Here is a 17917-nt window from a genome sequence, read left to right as displayed (position 1 = left end):
CCACCGCTACCAACCACATCTGTTTGCTCCCACCGACAAGTCCTCCTTTCGCTGCCTCCTCTCATGATTGACCCAAGATGTATGTGCTAATATCCCATCGACCCAATCACCTATGAGGGAGAGAGAGATAGATCTTCAGTTTATTTCGCATGCAGCCTATCTAGACCATGGCGAAGCCCAATCACCTATGGTTCCGCTCGATACAGCCATAGCTACGCCCACCGAGTGAGAGATATCGATGGCTTCCCCGGCGGCGGCAGCGGCAGTGGCGGGAAAACCCGTGCAAGAATTCGTGATCTGCCTGCATTCATGCGTTCTCGCTCACTCTTTGACCGCCGGTACCTACCAGCCTTCAGGTCATCTGGTGGACCGGGTCACTCATGGAGTCACGCTTCAGACATTGCAATCAATCCGTCGTCCCGGGCAAGTACCTGGTACATAAGATGTAGCCAGTCGATCACCGATTGGCCGCCGGGAAGCATTGTGCCTCGGTGTCTGTTGGCGGCAGAGGTGAGGTGAGGTCCCAACAGACGCTGACGCGGAGGGGCCGTCTTCGGTGATGTGATAGGTAGCACCACCACCACCACCACCACCACCACCACGACGGGACGAAGTGGCCGACCGATCAGCAGCGCTTCTCGCATCCCGCCAAGTACCCGCACTATTCAAACTGTCCACAATGCACATACCCACCAGCGACCACTCCGTACCCAGCACCAGCTTGCCCACAGTCTACAGTCTACCAACTGCGTATAGTACCTGGACTCGCAAGTCCGCAACTACACTGTGGCAACGGCCGACCGACCATCGCCCGGAGCTCGGTCCTACAGTCCTACTCGCCGCGGGAAACCTGGAAGCGCACATCTAGATCAGATTCCACACTGAGTCACCGCCAGATGAACCCCGAGCCACCGAATGCCCCAATACAATGTGATGCAATGTGATGCAATGTGATCCATACTACCCGCCGTCCCCGTTCCCATCCCCGTCTCGGTCCGGAAAGGATGCGAACACTGCCCTGGAATACCTAGTAGGCAGCGGCTCTATCGCAGTCCAAGAAGCAAGTACCTACCGTAGTTAAGGAACCCCCGATCAGGTATGCCGAATGCTGACTAGTGACCGGTTTCCGTTACGCGGGAGGCCGAGGAACCGCAATTGCTGCAGAATAGGTACGGTAGGTGAGTATGTGAAGTATCTGCCTCTCCAATCATACGGTCGTAAGCTGTTTTTACAGGAAAAATACCTGCTGAATTCAAGCGTCATGCATGTTCCTGTTGGCTGAAGACGCTGTATGATGTATTGTACGCCATCCACTTCCGTGGGCTGAGACATTTAGATTCTGCACACTGCTGCGGCGTACTCTATCGAGATTACCGATGCGGCTCTAGACCTGATCGTCCACATGAGTTCGAATCGTTTCAGAGATCGCTCAACTGCCGGTGGGGAAAGCCATGTTACGTACTGTTTTCTGGAAGAAAAAAGGTGGGGATCGATTGACTACCGACCCTCATGTTTGGAAGGGTCGATGAGGAAGCGAGCTGATCGATGGAGATGGTGAGCCAAGCGTGGAATAGGTGGGAAAAGATCGCGGGGGTCGAAGTGATGCAGCTTGAGGAATCCCACAATTTGTCACGTATCGTTTTGAGAACACAAGTTTGCCAGGACCCAATCGATTCAATTCCCAAATTCTCGTCTAGCTATTTCATCCGATGCGAATCCCAATTGTCCCATCTCCGTCATGTAATCAGAGCAAGAAAAAAAGCAAAAAAAAGCACAAGTAGAAGAAACAAGAACACCCATTTACGCCATCAAATCATATCTGGTGGTCGTCATGATGAACCCCCATTTACAATTCCTTGTTGCTGCCAGTGTTGCCAGACACGGTATCCTTGACGGCCTGAGCGGCGTTGGAGACGGTGTCGGAAACGGTCTGAGCGACGCTCTTGGACTGGTCCTTGGTCTCGTCGGAACCGCTGCGGAGGTGGTCACCGGCCTTCTGGGTAGTGGACTTCTCCGACCTGGGAGGAATGGGTTAGCAACAGTAGTGGTGAAGTAAGGAGTGTGCGGAGAGCGTACTGAGGCTGGAGAGTGTCAGCAACACGGTCGTAGGTGCCGGCGGCCTTGTCACCGATGTGTTCGGTGGTCGACTTCTGGGAGTCAGGCTTGAGGGCAGACGAAGCCTTGTCGGTCATGGACTGGCGGCCTATAGATGAAGATGGAGTGATTAGCAAGCTGATCGATCGGACTAGACCGGAAGGAAGAAGATTGGAAGGAAAGAACGAACCGAGATCAGACATGTTGATTGAGTTGTTTGGAGGTAGTTTTTGTTTGGGGAAGGTGTTGTTGTTTGAGATTGTGAGGATGTGAAGGTGCAAGTGTGTGTTGAGTGGATGAGAAAGAAGCGGTGGAGGGGGGAAGTAGAAGGGTTTTATAGATGGTGTACGTCCGGACTCGGTGAGTGGGAGATCGGCCAAATTTTTAGGGCTCTAGCTTCAACGTTTCGCGTGCTGCTTGCTGCTGCTGCTGCTGCTGCTGCTGCTGCTGCTGCTGCTGCTGCTGCTGCTGCTGCTGCTGCTGCTGCTGCTGCTGCTGTTGCTGTTGCTGCCGCTGTTGCTGCTGCTGTTGCTGCTTCGACGACGATGATCATCGTCATCGTCATCGAAACGTCACTGTTTGCTCGCCGCGAGTGCGGCGCCATGCTTTAGATGGGTGGTTACGACATAGCCGCTAAGCCCAGTTTGGCCTGGGACGGCGCCACATCAAGGCAGCAACACCACCACAGCAAGGCGGGCACAAAGAAATGCAAGCCGCCCGTAACCGCAACCCCACAATCCGCTACTGTATCTAGCAAGTTCTGCATGAGCGTGTTTACTAGTACCCGGAGTAGAGTAGGGTGGAGCGAAGCACGCTGGGGCTTGCGTGCGTCCGCCACTGCTCCCAAACCTGTGCGGATCACATCTCCGTGACAAGGACGAATCGTCAATCCATCCTCTCAGGACATGGAGGGGAACATCGATGGGCCCTTGCATCATCCCCCACCAGCGTCCTCTGCGATCGCAATCAGCGTCGCGTGATTCAACAACCCCATGGCGGGACACGGGGGCATCTCGAAACTGGGAAAATCGAGAAAGTGCTCTGCACGGTGACACGGTGCCTGGAGAATCCATGATCGACGTAGAGTACCTAGATTGCGGTCTGTAGAGTAAAGTACCCACTCTACATACCAAGTACATCGTATGGATATCCGCTCGTACATACATACGGAGCTTATCACATGGAAGTTGAACCATCGCCGTTGTGTAGATCATCCTTGCCATGACGTAGCCGCCCCCCACAAGGCTCCGGCGATGGGTTGCGCAGCTTCAACCTCGGCCGCACGCCCAGCACTAAGTCTACCCGGGAACGGGATGCAGAAGAGTGATGTCTGTCTCCGGGGCCCGGACTCTTGGATCGACGTCTTGGTATGCCGCAATAATCTAATATTGGTAACACTACTGGCTCCAGTGACCGCACTGCAGATATAGTGGCTCTAGAGTGCTCGCTGGTAGTACGTAGCTAACTGTGTAATCGCAGGCTATTCCGTGTTCGATGTTTCATCACAGATCATTATGGGACCGAGAGAACGCAAGATCGCAAGATCGCAACGAAGCGTCGTCATTTCATGAGGGACAACCAGAACCGGAAGAGAGGAAGCACAAAAGAAGGTGATGAGACACGACGCCATCATATGAACCCAAAGAATGAGAAGCATACATGAAAGCAAGAAACGCGGTTCCATCACATGAAATCCCCACTTCCGTAGCTGGAGAACGGATTGTGCGGCCCGCTCCCCCCGAATCCGGGACCACCCCCAGGTCCACCCGGTCCTCGAGGGCCTCTCAATCCTCCCATCGGCTGCTCGTCTCCTGGGCCAATCGGATCGTAACGCGAGCCCGGTGGCCCCCTAAGGTTGGACACAGGTCAGCGGTTTGTCCGGAATATTGAAAGTCAGAGTCAAGGCACGTACCGTCCATATCCTCCTCTCATTCCCATTCTACCTCCCCCATTACCTCCAAATATCGGGTGATCGCCCGTTGGATGCATCCCGCTCGATCCGCTTCCTTCACCGAAGAAAGGACCCACCATCGGGGGATTCGGTCCCAGGCCAGGCGGGTTCAAGTCGTCTGCTCCGATGCTGAGCGGATTCCTACCCCCCGGAGGATATCCATATCCGCCTCTGCCTCTGGGTGGCTGATAGATTCCGTATTCATCGTCAAACCCGGGGATATGCTCGCCGCCTGCAGGGATAGGTGGCGGTCCGCCTCTCGGGAGTCCGCCGTATGGGCTTCCGTACGGCGGGGGTACGGGTAGAGGATTATTGCCGTCGTCATGGTGGGGGCGCGGTTGCTGCTGTTGACGCGAAGCTTGTCCGCCACCACCACCACCACCCTTGGTTTCCTCCGCCTCTTCCTCGTAGCCCGGCTTAATTATTCCCGGCACGAGTTTCTGGACAATGTTGATCTTAACGAGGATAGCGAGATCTGACATCCTGTTGGTGGAAATGAATCCGTCCTGAAGGATTTCCAGCTGATCTCCTTCGCTGCCGATGCTGCTGTATGGGAAGAAGCTCTCGCTCGTGAAATCTTTGGTGACTATATCGAAACTGGTGGTCTTGTCGTCGCCCAGTCCGAGACCCATGATCACGGTCTTCCCGCCGAGCCGGTTGATCTTAACGAGAAATACCATCGATGACTGCGAGTGCGAGTATCGGAAGCCATAGCTACTGCCACTGCTCGAATTCCAGTTCGACGGCAACGGCTGGGGCGCCGATTCGTCGGAGGGCGAAGCTAACGAAGCTCCACGTTAGCATATAGGCCCGAGACAGGGGGCACCGCGACGGGTGGATGCATACATATCCGGTCATCCTCACTGAGCCCGACCAACCTGAAGCCCACGGTGAGCATGCAGGCGTGGATGAAGATTGCGATGGCATCTTGGGGATTTTTGAGCTGCGGCTGCTCGTCGGACGGGAGGCTTTCGGATATCAGCCGCAGAATCGTCGAAGGGCTGAATGGATTGATGGACATTGTTTCTGGCTGTTGCTTGTTGAGATGGTGTGGTTGCTTGTGATGAGTGGCGGTTTATTGTGGGGAAGGTGACTACAGTCCTGTGGGCAACCGTTGCTGTCATCACGAACGTCTCGCCTAATTAGCGGCCTTTGTTAACCGCGAATTAGCGCGACTTGTGCTCCATGAGCTGCCAAACGCTCACTGACGGTGAAGATTCTGCGAGCATATGACGGATTGCATTCTTTAAGAACTAACCCACCTCACAATCCGAATAAAATCTAGTCCTGTACATACCATAGAAGAGCTACGCACAAATGTATGTACCAGCCCCAGACACAAGTGATATCGCGGATTCGGCGAATAGCACCCAAGAGCTTACTTGAATGTCTTGTACGATGCTTGCAGCTTATTTACTTACATAGATGATAGGTAGACATGTACCGGTAGTAATGTATGTACATACCGCGCTGATTCCAACGCTACTAGACGGACTGCTACCGTGAATCGCCTCTTCCTCCAAGTGCGCAGTGGCACATCAATCCCCCTTGGCTCGGGTCCCACGTCTCCCAGGACCGTCAGCAGTGTTTTAGGTTCGGCTGCCCAGAGCACATCCGGCCTGGCAGGCGAATACCTAATACTAGCCTAATTATACCGGCGGTAAGGATCCTCCAGTCTTCGTCTCTTCCGCGGACACCAGCTAATCACTTAGTACGCCGTGTAGGGAGCCCATTCGCCCGGATGGATGTAGAGTAAGTGCCAACACATGACATCGTGTGCCGTCTCGCTACATTCCATCCTACATCCAGGCGTGAGTGGCCAACTGCAAAGAATTCGCGAACCAAACCCGACAACCCGTTTCCGGGACGCCTTACCCAATGCAAGCTTCCGCGGAGCACTGCTCTTCCAGCCTACCCCGTACTAGGCCATTACAAGCAGGATTGACAGTTACAGAGTGTCCCACCGCGAGATTCTGAGCGTAAGCGCGCGACAGTGGTTTCAGCAAGCGCTTCTGCAGGTCATGGGTGATCACTCGGTCTGGGCTTCCAGCTCCCTTCCCGCCTCTCCCCGCACTATCCAGTTCGTCGGTGCAATACGCCGATCCGGTGGGAGATAAGCCAGATAAGCCACATGTGCTTGTAGGCATCAGTAATGAAGCTTACGGTTTTCTGCGTCGCCGGTCGAGGGATGGGTGTTACTGGTGCAGATATATCTGCACCAGTAACACCCATCCATACCACAATCACGGTGCCCCGATACTTCGCCAGCCTCGCCTACACTGCTTCCCTGTGGGGAGGGGATCAGCCGTCAGATCCTGTGCTAACAAACACCAACTGCAGAGACATGCCAGGGAGCGCAACAGAACGGAACCGAGTCAGCTTGGAATGCACTGCGGCTTTGAGCTCTGGAATGTTTCGTAGCTGGGTAGTGCCGGGGGGGTGGCATTCTGGTGATTACTCGCTCTGCCCTTCCCTAACATGATCGGAGTGCACTTGCTGCGCTATCTATTCGTAGTCTGGAGGCGCGATCATCGATTTTGAGTTTTTCTATGCGCGACTGGCAGCCGCAGCTCCTTCATGCGTAGCCGCGTCTTTCTCGGCCGACTCGTTGAAGTTACGTAAACCATTAGGTACTTGGGTACGTATGGCCGAGTGTAATGGTAGATCTTATTGCTGTTGAATGTGCCTTTACCCGAGCATTGCCGACGTGGCTATTGTACAATACATCAATAACTAGTGGACCATCGGCGGGAAATATTATTGGAGTGCAGGCTGGCTTGAGGCGACATCAAGCTCTGCTCTTCTTCGATGACTACAGCAAATTCTCAGGATGCTACCAGAAGACAATACCTAATATCTGAGCCGCTAGATTGCTGCTGGATGACATAGGTGAACACTTGGAGAGAGGAATCACACTTGACGGTGGTACAAGTAGTGTTCTACATATCTAGAGGGGATTAGTCCAGTCCCGTCCGCCGTTTCACTGGAAAAGTTTCAATATTTTCAGCCCATATCCGACGTAATACTTAGGACCGTTCGGATATATAGGCTCACTTTTCAGTTCCAGTTTTAGAGCCAAATTCAGTTTCCCGCCGGACACCAAATACTGTTCAGTTACAGTTTCCGGAAAATCTTGAGGTGAACGGAGTGTTTGGCAGTTCTCAGTATACTCAGCCATAAGCCTGAATAATAGGGTTCACCGAAATTTTAATAGTAGATACATTGCAGCCCCGCTTTTTTCTCTTCCCCGTGCCTCAGTGAAGACACCGGCCATGGTTGAAGTTAAAATGCGGTACTGAGTGGCGGTGAAGAAACTGACCTCCAGGAGTCAGTTCCCGTTTCATCGCCGGAGCCGCATAGTTCCAGTTTTTCTCTCTCAGTTTTTGTGCCATCCAAACAGGGTTACAGTTTTATTTGCTCAGTTTTTCGAAATACTAACAGTTGAAGTGTTCATGCATTCTCACCCGTAACCTGCAGTGATTCACTCAATTTCACCGTTTGCTTAGCTAAGCCGCACTGAAACGAATGCGGCTCTGGGGGCTTGGCAGTCTGTGCTCGTTGTGAGTTATCGCGAACTTCAAAATTCGATGTCGCCCAGAAACAGAGCTAGCAGTGAGGGATACACAGCAATCAAGAACGAGGCGAAGAAAGAGCAAGAGCTTGTCTTCGCCGAGTAGCCTCATATTCTTCAAGCTTGAAGAACGAATCCTCGACTCTTCCATTCTTCCTTCCTCCACATCCCTACCCGTCTGCGACCATCCCTACCACCCCTACCACCACACCCACCCCTCCCCATCGATCCGTCTACACAGCATAGCATTGCATCTCTCCTGCTCGACTGGTGACTACGCGCGTGGCTCAATCAACATAACGTCTAGCCCAAGCACCCACCGCTTGTCGCGTCATCGCAACAACCACCGTCTGCAATCATCGCCGCGCACCGCAGCCGCCTCCGACAAACAAGCCAACAACGACCGTCCACATAGCCTTGGGACGGTACCATCCTCATACGTAGGATGGATTCCGCAGCCATTGACTCTCCACACTCCTCGCCATCGCCACAACCGCAACCTCCAAAGTTTGCGCGCGCCCCTTCCCCGACCTCCGTCGCGTCTTCGACGAGCTCGCGAAAAAGATCGTACGACGAGATGAGTGATGCCGACGAAGTAGACTGCGTTCCCGAACGCGCGCCGATACGTCGGCGGACTGGATTCTGGGGACGAGCAGTGGACGGTTTAAGCTGGATATTCAGCTTTGGTATTCAAACTCTTTCCCCTACCCTATGGGGGGTGCCCATTTCTAATCCAAGTTGGCGGAGCTATAGTTTCTCTTGGCCGGCCAACAAGTACCACGGCCGCACCGGACGATGGCGATGACGACCAGTCGGCAGAATCAGAGTATAAAACAGCTACAGGGGACGAGGCAGCTGTAAAGGACGGGGCGGTTACAGAGGGGAAGGAGGGCGTCTTAGAAGGCCAAGGTTTGTTCGATCCCTACAGGTCAGTTTGTAACGTGTTCGTCGCTGACACTTGACAGCGAAGCATAAAGATACCATCGAAACTGCCACTCAGCGTGCAACAGGTGGCAATGATAGCGGTGCCGCATCACAGGTCAATACCGAGCGACTAAAGATCGGGATCCCCGGACCCGATGAGATATCAATAAAGAAACTACCTGCGCACCATCAGTTGCCGTCGCCGCTTGCCTCCGAGGATGAAACGCCTGTGCGAAAGGTGGTGGCGCATACACCTTTGCTCTCAAAGAAACTCACACAGATGTCAAGGGTCGAACATGATGGTGTGACTACGTTTCTGTTCGGACAGGCCGAGAAGCCCTTCAATCCCAAGAGGCGGCCACGGAAGAATGCCAGTCAGATATATGAAAGCGCTCTCATCCGCCGAGAAGAAGCTGAGGACATTAAGACAACTATACGGGGGAATCGACAGCAAGCATTTCAGACTGGAACTCCTGGGAGAAGCCAGATACGAAAACCCACTATGGGAATACCGCTTTCGACGCCCCATTCCACGCCCCGGCGCCCGTCGGACAGGCTTGGATCTCGAGTAAAGAAGCCTGAGAAGAAGAAGGAAGCTAGAACTATCAGAGCGGTATGTTTATGGGGTTCGGGCTTGATCCCTTGGGTAATTTACTCACAGTTGGCGGTAGATTGAGCGAGCGAGAGACGCAGGTAGCGCAATAGAGGAGATCCTCGGAGCAACTATCGGTAAATTGCAAACGGAAACCAATGGCTTCCAAACGTTGGACGCTGCTCGGGTTAGACAGCAGGAGATAGATGCCGAGGTGGAACGGATACGTGCAGAGGAGGAACAAAAACGTGCAGAGGTGCGTTTCTTTCCGGGCCCACCACCGCAGTTTACACGTGTTGACGTATTATATGGCGGACTTCTAGGCAGAGTTGGCAAGGATAGAAGAAAAGAGAAGGGTTCGTGTCTTTTTTGAAGTGTTCAAGTCTTTGATGCTGACGTGTATATTTGCCGGACTTCTAGGCGCAGCGGGAGGTTATAAGGCCTCTACGCGGTAAAGAACTGGAGGAAGTCGGCAAATTAGTCGTTAGGATTAGAGCGGATGCCCTGGCGAAAAAGGAAGTTGTCTACAAGCAGGTGTGCTTCATGGACCCGCGCGAATTCATCGGAATCACCACTACCGCTCTTTGGAGAGTGGTTTCAAACAACTTTCAAGGTTGGCTGAATGACGACGCAATTAACCATTACTGCAGACTTGTCTTCGAACGGGAAAAGCCTAGAGTCATGACCTTTACCCATTGGTTTTTCAACTCGTTGAGAGAACCAAACGGCTACCTAAGGGTCCAAAACTTCGCGACGAAACGGGGTTGCGGGGGGATGAAGCTTCTGGAGTGCTCGTTAATCATTTTCCCCATGATCGAAAATAATAATCATTGGACCCTGGCGGCCATTAATCCACCAGCCAAACGGTTCGAATACTACGATTCTATGCGGCGACGCCATGGTGTTAACGCACCTTTCAATGTATATCCCACCCATTCCCTCCTCCCGTCTCCATCACTAACCAATGTAATAGGTTCTGCGGTATTATCTCCACAACGAAACTCGGGGACAGGTCAACCTGGACGAATGGGAGAATTACGAGATGCCCGACTATCCGCAGCAGGCCAACACCAACGACTGCGGCGTCTTCGTGTTGAAGACCATGGAGGTCATCTCGCGGGGTGGGATCCCAAATTACCCTAGCCAGGATATCCATCACGCGCGAGTTCGAATACTGTGGGAGCTGCGGAACTTAGAGTTGTTGCCCCTCGACTACGGCAAGGCGGAAGATGATGCCAAGAAGAAAAAAGTAGGACAGTGAGATACGGGCTGTGTTGGTTTGCAATATTATTTTGGCTTTTCACTTCGTTTGGTATTGGTTTTTACTGGCGCAATTTCACCCTTATTCTTTTTTTTTCTTCTGACCATCTCCTTCCTACTCTATGATACGTATTTTTTTCTTTTCTTTTCTTTTCTTTCTGACTCCTTTGGAAGGCGTTTCGGTCGGCGTGTTTGTTTGTTTGTTTGCGGGGCTACTATATGCTTTGCCAAAGCTTTGGCTGCTTTTTTTTCTGTATTGACTAAATACCTGTTGCTCTTTCTTTTATCTCTATCTACCTATCCAAAGGGTTCAGGTGGGTTGTATTTCTATGTTCTACAGTTATTAGTTCTCGATATATGTACAATCTGGTGGGTGGGCCGTGGGGCATGGCTGGAGGAAGGAGGGAGGGAGGAGGAAGGGGGTAGAGTGTCTACTAGTATTTCCGCCGTTAGACCTGGAATACACTTTCTGATAGGCACAAGAATGTACAAGAGTATTCACTATGCAAGAACTCAACGTTTGGCAACGTGTAAGAAACTGGGTAAACAGCATATTATTTCCCGTATCCATCCCACGCTGGGTATGGCTACTCGACCCCGGCCACGCAAAGAACGAGAAGATCATGACCCTCCGTTCCGCACCATCTGCTGGTTCTATGTATGTACGAAGGACCCGCCCACATAGCTCCAGAGTGTGCTCGATATTACCGGGGGGACAGGTCGGCCCGAGACTGTGAGTTGTGAGTTGTGAGTTGTGCCACACGCAGAATCGAGATGCTGTGCTCCGACTACTACAAGATCCGAATCTTGCGCTCCGGAGCAGCAGGAATCGACTTGAACCGGCTCGAGCCGGCTTGGACCCTTCGCAGCCGGTCCCGGAGGAGTATATACGCTTGGTTCGCTCGTTTGCTAGGTAGTGGTAGGCTCTAATAGATACCAGTCCGCATCGTACAACAATGGTTTCTTCTAGAGCCATCTACGCGATATCACTCGCACTTAGAGGTTTCCACAAAGAACGATCTTTTGACCCCCCGAAACCATAATAGTTTGAGCAAAACCAAAAATGTGAGATTAAGGACCAGGACCACAAGAGGACAATACACAATGGAGTCGATACCGGAGAGGGAGAGGATGTCTATGGTACAAACTTGAAAGAAAAAAACAAATATGCCCCTCGAATCGAATCTCAAAAAACAAAACTCCGATGGATCCCCTCCCAGCCTCTCCTTCGCCCACTCCCCCCCCTCCTCCCCTTCTCTCCCCTCACCACTGGATGATAGGAAATGACCAATAAAACCCCCGCTCCAGACTAGGAAAAAGAACGAAAGACAAAGAAAAAAGAAAAAAGTAAGAATTTTGAAAAAAAAACTAAAAAAACAGAAAAGAAAAAAAAAAGACAACGAGCCTTCCCGCTCGTGTCATCAGTAATATCTCCTCCCCCCTCTTCCACCCCTCTTCCGCCCCCCGCCCGACCACCCGATCCTCCCGACCCCCCCTCTAAGACAACCTTACGGATGTCTTTAAACACCGTTCGGCGCCCCAGAGGAAGGAGCAGGAAGACCAGCAAGGACCGTGACTTGGCCACCGCAAGCGGCGCCAGTCATGCGAACACCTTTGGTAGCGGTGTTCTCGATCTTGGTCGGGACGGCGACATCCACCCCGCTGGGCCCCTGCCCGCACTGGAAGAGGTCCCCAAAGCCCCACGAGTACGCCGAGCCATCCTCCCTGGCGAGAGCGATGCTGTGGTTGGACCCGGACGCGATGAAGTCAAAGACTCCATCGCAGACCTTGTGTGGGACGATGAGGCAGCGGGGCTTTCCGGAAACGTCAAGGATGACATCCTCGACGGGGAGCTTCTCGTGGTCGATTCCGACCTGGTGAGCATCCATGCGTCCCCAGGCCAGAAGCTCTCCCTTGCTGGTGAGAGCGATCGAGTGACGGTCACCTCCCTCTACCTGGATGACATCCTTGTCGTCGAGGGCACGCACGCGCGTCGGGACAGGAACAACCAGAGTCGTCGTGTCGTCCTTGGCCTCCTCGTAGATACCGCACTGGGCGAACGAATTCAAGCCCCAAGAATAGACCAAACCATCGGTCGTGATGGCGAAGGAGTGGAACGAACCAGAGTGGATCGACTTGACCTTCTTGCGGGGGATACCGAGCTCGCGGGGCCTAAGACCGTTCATGCGCGTGCGCTCAACGACACGACGACCGAGCTGGTTCTGTTGTCCGTTGCCCCACGCCCAAGCCTTGCCCTTGACATCGAGAGCGAGAGCATGGTCGTTGCCGCAAACAACATTGATGATGTTCTTGAGATTGTCGACGAGCGCGGGAGTCTGCTGGATGCGGACATGTTCGGAGAAGCCCAAAACACCGTCGTTAGACTAGAAAAAGGTCAGCATGGAGAAAAAGAAAGAAAGAAAAGAAGCAAAGCAAGCAATTCCTCCGGGGGAATAGAAGTGGACTCACCCTGAAGGTACCCCAACCATACACTTGACCCGTGTTGGTGACCGCGAGCGAAAGACTGTCTCCAGCGGCAATCCTCGTGATGACAGTTCCCTCGGGAAACTCGACCATCTTTGGCGTACTCTCGTCCTCGTTGAGTGGTACCTCATCTTCATCGTCACTATCGATGGAGTCGGCATCGGCATCCTTGAGTTTCTCGTCTTTCGCCTTGGTGATTCTGCCCAGAGCACCCAAGTCGTTCACTCCCCACGTGTAGACCTTGCCGTCATGGGTCAAGACCATTCCGTGCATGCCACCGTAAGCGACAGCGACGACGCCAACGGAGTCGATTGGTAGCAGCGCATTCAATCTAGGCCTTCCCACAGTCTTTGCCTTTGGCGACGGACCGAGACCGAGTTCACCGTACTCTCCAGTTCCGCACGCGAACACGTTCACACGGTCGCTCGGAACGGCGGTGAGAATCGGCACAGGCTTAGCAACTTTGGCCTTCGGCGCGGCTTTGGAAGCGGGCTTGGGAGCAGCTTTGGGAGCGGCTTTGGGCGCAGCGCCTTTCGGCGCGGCTTTGGTCACAGCGGCTTTTGGCTTGGCCGGAGACTTAGCTTTTGGCGAAGCGCGTGCCTTCTTAGTCGGGGGCTCGATGTTCTCGGGGGTCTTTTCCTTGAGACGGGAACTCTCACGCGCCGATGGCGGAGGAGTGACTTCTGGCGCGAAAGTAGCAGCTTTGGGTTTCGCGACCTTTCTCGGAGCGGCGGCAGTCTTCTTTGGCTTTGCGACGGCGGCAGTGGATTTAGTCGTGGTGGTGGTCTTCTCGGTTTCCGTTTTGGTTGCAGCGCGACCCTTGCGCGTCGCCGTGGTTGCAGTCGCGCTCGTCTTTTTCACGGTCTCCTCGGTAACAGCAGGAGCGACGCCATTGGTTGCGGAAGTGGATTCATCCAAAGCGTCAGCCTTGCGCTTGGGAGCGCCACGTCGCGGAGCTACCATTGTCGTTTATATACGATTTGTTGTAGTAGGTTAAGTGTGGTTAGGAGGGGGGGTGTGTGTGAGGGTTAAGGCGGTGAGGGAAATTCTTTGCGCGCGAAGAGTAAGCGAGGAAGGAGAGGAAGCATCGGGGGAGGATTGGAAATTACCGGAATAGAAGGGAAGCAAGTTGAGTGTAACAACAATTGCCAGAAAGTAGAAGTTTGATTGTTTGAGGGAAAAGAAGTTTGGAGAGTGGTTGTTGTTTTTGTTAGGAGGAGTGGGGGAAGAAAGAGGGAGGTAGTAGGGGAAGTGGTAGTTGTCTGTCAGAGAGAAGAATGGGGTGGTGGTGGTTGTGGTGTTGGTGAGTAGTGAGTTTTTGCTGAGGGAAAGGAAGGATGGATGGTAGTGGTTGTGTGATGTGTGGGAGTTGGGTGTGGGTGGTAGTGCGTGTTGGCGGACGACAGCGGTGGTTGGGCGAACGGATGTTGTTGGCGTTCGGAGGGATGCGGTTTGTGTGTGAGTAGGAGTGGGAGAGAGAGAAGTGTTCTTTTCGGCGAAAACACGAGAAGAAAAAGGGATGGCGGAGACGTCTAAGACTGAGGAGAGTGGGAGGAGAGGTGAGCGAGAAAGGGGGGTTCTCAGCGCAGGAGAGTGAGCCCAAAGCAGGGCAAGAGAGATAATAGATTGATAACGGATGATGCTCAGCTGCGATTCACCGTCACCGATTGTTTACTTTGCTGGTTGTTTGCTTTCGCTCAGCAGCGAGTGACTTCACGATATCTTATTTGCATCCTTCTCCATCGTCTTTTCCCGTGGAGCCCTATTGTTTTCGTCATCTCTGCTCCACGAGGGAACCTACTTCTAGCCGCATGGAAAAGTTTGCTGTCCGCGTTCTTACACGAGTCTCCTCACGTGGAATAACATGTCCAAGCATAACGGACGACTCGAGGACTCGGGTCGAGGGCGGACTCATCGAGAAAATATAAGTGCATACCGTACGTAAGACAGCGAGTAGGTCAAGACGAACTCTCCCGTGGTGTTCTGTGAAGGAAGGACGCTCCTATCCGTGTTCATTTCCCCCCGACGGCTCATGATCCCACAATACCGGCAATCCTGTGCTCATCCTGCGGGAAACCCACAAAACTCCCTTTCTCCGAACAAACACCCCTTTTTCTTCGCGGGGCATGCGCAGCGAGATTGATCAATGATTCGTATGCATCTACGGGAAAGCCGAGTAGAATTCGTGCTATCGAGTGTAATTACGAGTTGAGAGGTTACAGTGAGCCACATCTGGAGGATGCTTAGCCACAGGATCGGCTTCGAGGACAGCCGGTTTAGAGTAGATTGGCCCCGGCAGCTTTTGACTTCTCTCGTCTCAGTTTTGGAACCGGCAGCTTCCTTATTTTCCTCGTTTCGCCCGGAATCAGACTGCCGGTACGGTAGTCGAAGATCAAGGAGGCTCGAATACAGCGTCATCGGATCCAATGTTGTGCCACATCCGTTGTAACGAAGACTGTCGTCATGAGATGAGAACAGGTTACCTAGATGAATTATTAAGAGCCCCGACGATTAGATAGCAGCGATCAGTCCTGAGACAGGGTTTAGGGCTCTCTTTCGGGTGTAATCATTGTTTTTCCATCATCACACTTGGTATCCGGCTTTCTTTATGGGTGAATCTACTGTGTTATTACAGTTGTTGGCATTGCTTGTGCTCCTCACTTCGACCCTCCGACTCGACCAAACCACAGGTTCTCAGACCCTTGCGATGGTTTTCTTTCTTCATTGAGACGAAATGTGTGTATGTTGTGCGATAGATCTACTGCTTCTCAGTTGGGCCACCATTACCTGGATCTTCATTGAGAAATGCGGCGATGAAGTCTTGGTTGAAACCGGTTGTAGCGCTAGGTCTGTGAGACAGTATTGGAAATGCCATTATGTTGTTCCGCTCCGAGCATGGGAATGGACACACCTTGGCCACTTGTGAGCCGCAAATGGTTGAATGCAACATGCAGATTTGCCCGATTCATTGGTGGGGAGATGGGGGGATATGGACGGGGGTAATATACCTATGATGAACTTGTTCCTTGCCATCAGGTCCGTCTTTTGGATGTGGTTGGGCTGAGAAGAGGCTCCTTCGCCTTTGCAAATTGCAAGTTTACAATCGAATCATTTGAATCTCATGTTGTTTCGAACCAGTTCAGTCCTTCCAACCGCTTTTTTTTTGTTGAATCATCAATGCATTCGACCGTAGGTATACCGATACCATGGCAGTTACAAGACCGGATCGCGCACCAAAGAATCAGATCCCCACTATTCTCCCCGTATTATGTATGTTTGGGGCTCGATATGAGTTCCCCATTGCCCCGTACACCCAACCGCCCCGCATCCAATACACCACCACCATCGTAGCCTGCGTGATAACCTATGACCGATGGGCAAGGGTTCCCCCACTAGAGCATTCTCCTGCATGTACATCTCCCGTGACCACCACCACCGAGGATTCATCGAGTCCGTTTTCTGAAAGCGGACACCACAATCTACCCCGCCAATCAGAGGGTGGGTATGGTGGGGGTGAATGTGCGGGGCAGAGTGGAAAGAAGAGGAGAAAAGCCTATTCATAACAGCGACATCGCCCCCCAGCTTAACTCTAAACTGTAACTTCGAGCGGATATATCATACATCATCATAATGGCAGAGCAAACTTCCACCGAGCGCCTCCCCGAGTTCAAGCTCGACGGACGGGTCATCGTTGTTTCCGGAGGAGCTCGGGGACTGGGACTGACACAGGCGGAGGCACTGCTCGAAGCCGGGGCAATCGGTATGCACACATGCGCACGTTCCAACACTCTTCCGCAGAGGTTGCACTGCTGATGATGACTGGATTGGGAATGTGATAGTCCACGCAATTGACCTGCTCACCACGCCCAGCGACGACTTCTCGCGTGTCGCCGCGCGGGCAACGGAACTCGGGACGTCGATTACCTACCACCGGGTGGACGTCCGCGACAACGCGGTGCTGAACGCCACAATCTCCTCGCTGGGCCCGATCCATGGGCTGATCGCGGCCGCCGGGATCCAGCAGGAGACGTCGGCGCTGGATTATACCCCGCAGGATGTGAACCGCATGCTGGAGGTCAATGTCACCGGCGTGTTCATGACCGCCCAGGCGGTGGCCAAGGCCATGATCCAGCATAGGACTGCGAAGGGCGGCAGTATCTGCCTGATTGCGAGCATGAGCGCAACGATTGCGAATAAGGTGGGGAAGGGAGATGATGTTCCCTGGTTGGATTAATGCTCATGGTGCGATGTGCTAGGGATTGATATGTCCCGCCTACAACGCCTCCAAGGCGGGCGTAAAGCAATTGGCCAAGAATCTGGCGAGTGAGTGGGGCCAGTATGGCATTCGCGTTAACTCTCTGAGTCCTGGGTACATCGTCACGGCAATGGTCGAGGATCTGTTCATCAAGTTTCCAGAACGCCAGACGGATTGGGCTACGCAGAATATGCTCGGCAGGTTGAGTTCGCCGAAGGAGTTTAGGTACGTTTTTACCCAACCCTCGGTTTGGAATGATTGGGTTGGTTGATTGATGGTGGACAAAGGGGTGCGGCCGTGTTTTTGATGTCTGCAGCGAGCTCGTTTATGACCGGGTCGGATTTAATTATTGATGGTGGTCACTCTGCGTGGTAGAGTCGAGGTGGATTCTTATATGATAGGATCTACTCGTGCTATTCTGTTGACGAGAAAGTAAAGATTTATTTCCCATCATTTCGACGATGCCGTCCCGTGCAGCACTCTCCCGGCGGTAGTGTGACTTCAGAGATATATATCAGCTACCAGGCCATGTAGCTCCTCCCCTTCTTGGAGGAGCTGTGTGTAGTTCGTTATTTTGGATTTCTCCTTGAAGCTATCTCATGATAGAATATGTATCTTTACACACCAGAGTGCTGCTCGGATATTTGTTTGTTGATGATCGATGCGTTCAACCTATGCAGAGTACCTATGGTAAAGAGTACTGTGATATTTTCGTTTGCACATTGATTGCATGCGACATATCTAGATCATGGCAATATACAGACACACACTCCGTTTCCCGTCCAG

The 17917-nt window shown here is 52.8% G+C and overlaps 5 protein-coding genes across 5 annotated transcripts; 2 read left to right on the top strand and 3 right to left on the bottom strand.

The window, feature by feature from the left end:
* Positions 1 to 1657: 1657 nt before the first annotated feature.
* Positions 1658 to 2335, bottom strand: BZA05DRAFT_357422 (heat shock protein 9/12-domain-containing protein). The gene is made up of 3 exons (XM_051481432.1): positions 2285 to 2335; positions 2077 to 2203; positions 1658 to 2018 (listed from the first exon to the last, which is right to left on the bottom strand). The coding sequence occupies exons 1-3, from the start codon at positions 2295 to 2297 to the stop codon at positions 1847 to 1849; spliced, it is 312 nt and encodes a 103-aa protein (XP_051336677.1). The 5' UTR covers positions 2298 to 2335; the 3' UTR covers positions 1658 to 1846.
* Positions 2336 to 3377: 1042 nt separating this feature from the next.
* BZA05DRAFT_406775 (PI31 proteasome regulator N-terminal-domain-containing protein) lies at positions 3378 to 5214 on the bottom strand. Its single transcript, XM_051484553.1, has 4 exons — positions 4892 to 5214; positions 4007 to 4826; positions 3575 to 3943; positions 3378 to 3486 (listed from the first exon to the last, which is right to left on the bottom strand). Exons 1-3 carry the CDS (start codon positions 5064 to 5066, stop codon positions 3778 to 3780), a joined length of 1161 nt encoding a protein of 386 aa, XP_051336676.1. The 5' UTR covers positions 5067 to 5214; the 3' UTR covers positions 3378 to 3486; positions 3575 to 3777.
* A 2511-nt stretch (positions 5215 to 7725) lies between these two features.
* BZA05DRAFT_406770 (uncharacterized protein) lies at positions 7726 to 10780 on the top strand. The gene is made up of 7 exons (XM_051484552.1): positions 7726 to 8302; positions 8370 to 8525; positions 8582 to 9153; positions 9212 to 9388; positions 9456 to 9488; positions 9553 to 10053; positions 10106 to 10780. Exons 1-7 carry the CDS (start codon positions 8062 to 8064, stop codon positions 10391 to 10393), a joined length of 1968 nt encoding a protein of 655 aa, XP_051336675.1. The 5' UTR covers positions 7726 to 8061; the 3' UTR covers positions 10394 to 10780.
* Positions 10781 to 11912: 1132 nt separating this feature from the next.
* Positions 11913 to 13323, bottom strand: BZA05DRAFT_341869 (regulator of chromosome condensation 1/beta-lactamase-inhibitor protein II; the record flags this gene model as incomplete). Its single annotated transcript, XM_051481013.1, has 2 exons — positions 11913 to 12776; positions 12862 to 13323. Coding segments are annotated over 2 exons (1326 nt in total), but the record flags the coding sequence as incomplete, so codon positions are not given.
* Positions 13324 to 16290: 2967 nt separating this feature from the next.
* On the top strand, positions 16291 to 17898 carry BZA05DRAFT_406761 (uncharacterized protein). Its single transcript, XM_051484551.1, has 4 exons — positions 16291 to 16636; positions 16716 to 17074; positions 17133 to 17356; positions 17419 to 17898. The coding sequence occupies exons 1-4, from the start codon at positions 16507 to 16509 to the stop codon at positions 17504 to 17506; spliced, it is 801 nt and encodes a 266-aa protein (XP_051336673.1). The 5' UTR covers positions 16291 to 16506; the 3' UTR covers positions 17507 to 17898.
* The last annotated feature ends 19 nt before the right edge of the window (positions 17899 to 17917 follow it).

The sequence above is a fragment of the Tricharina praecox genome (assembly GCF_024521635.1).
Source record: "Tricharina praecox strain CBS 144465 chromosome Unknown BZA05scaffold_24, whole genome shotgun sequence".
Taxonomy (NCBI): Eukaryota; Fungi; Ascomycota; class Pezizomycetes; order Pezizales; family Pyronemataceae; genus Tricharina; species Tricharina praecox.
This window is presented reverse-complemented; position numbering and strand designations above follow the sequence as displayed.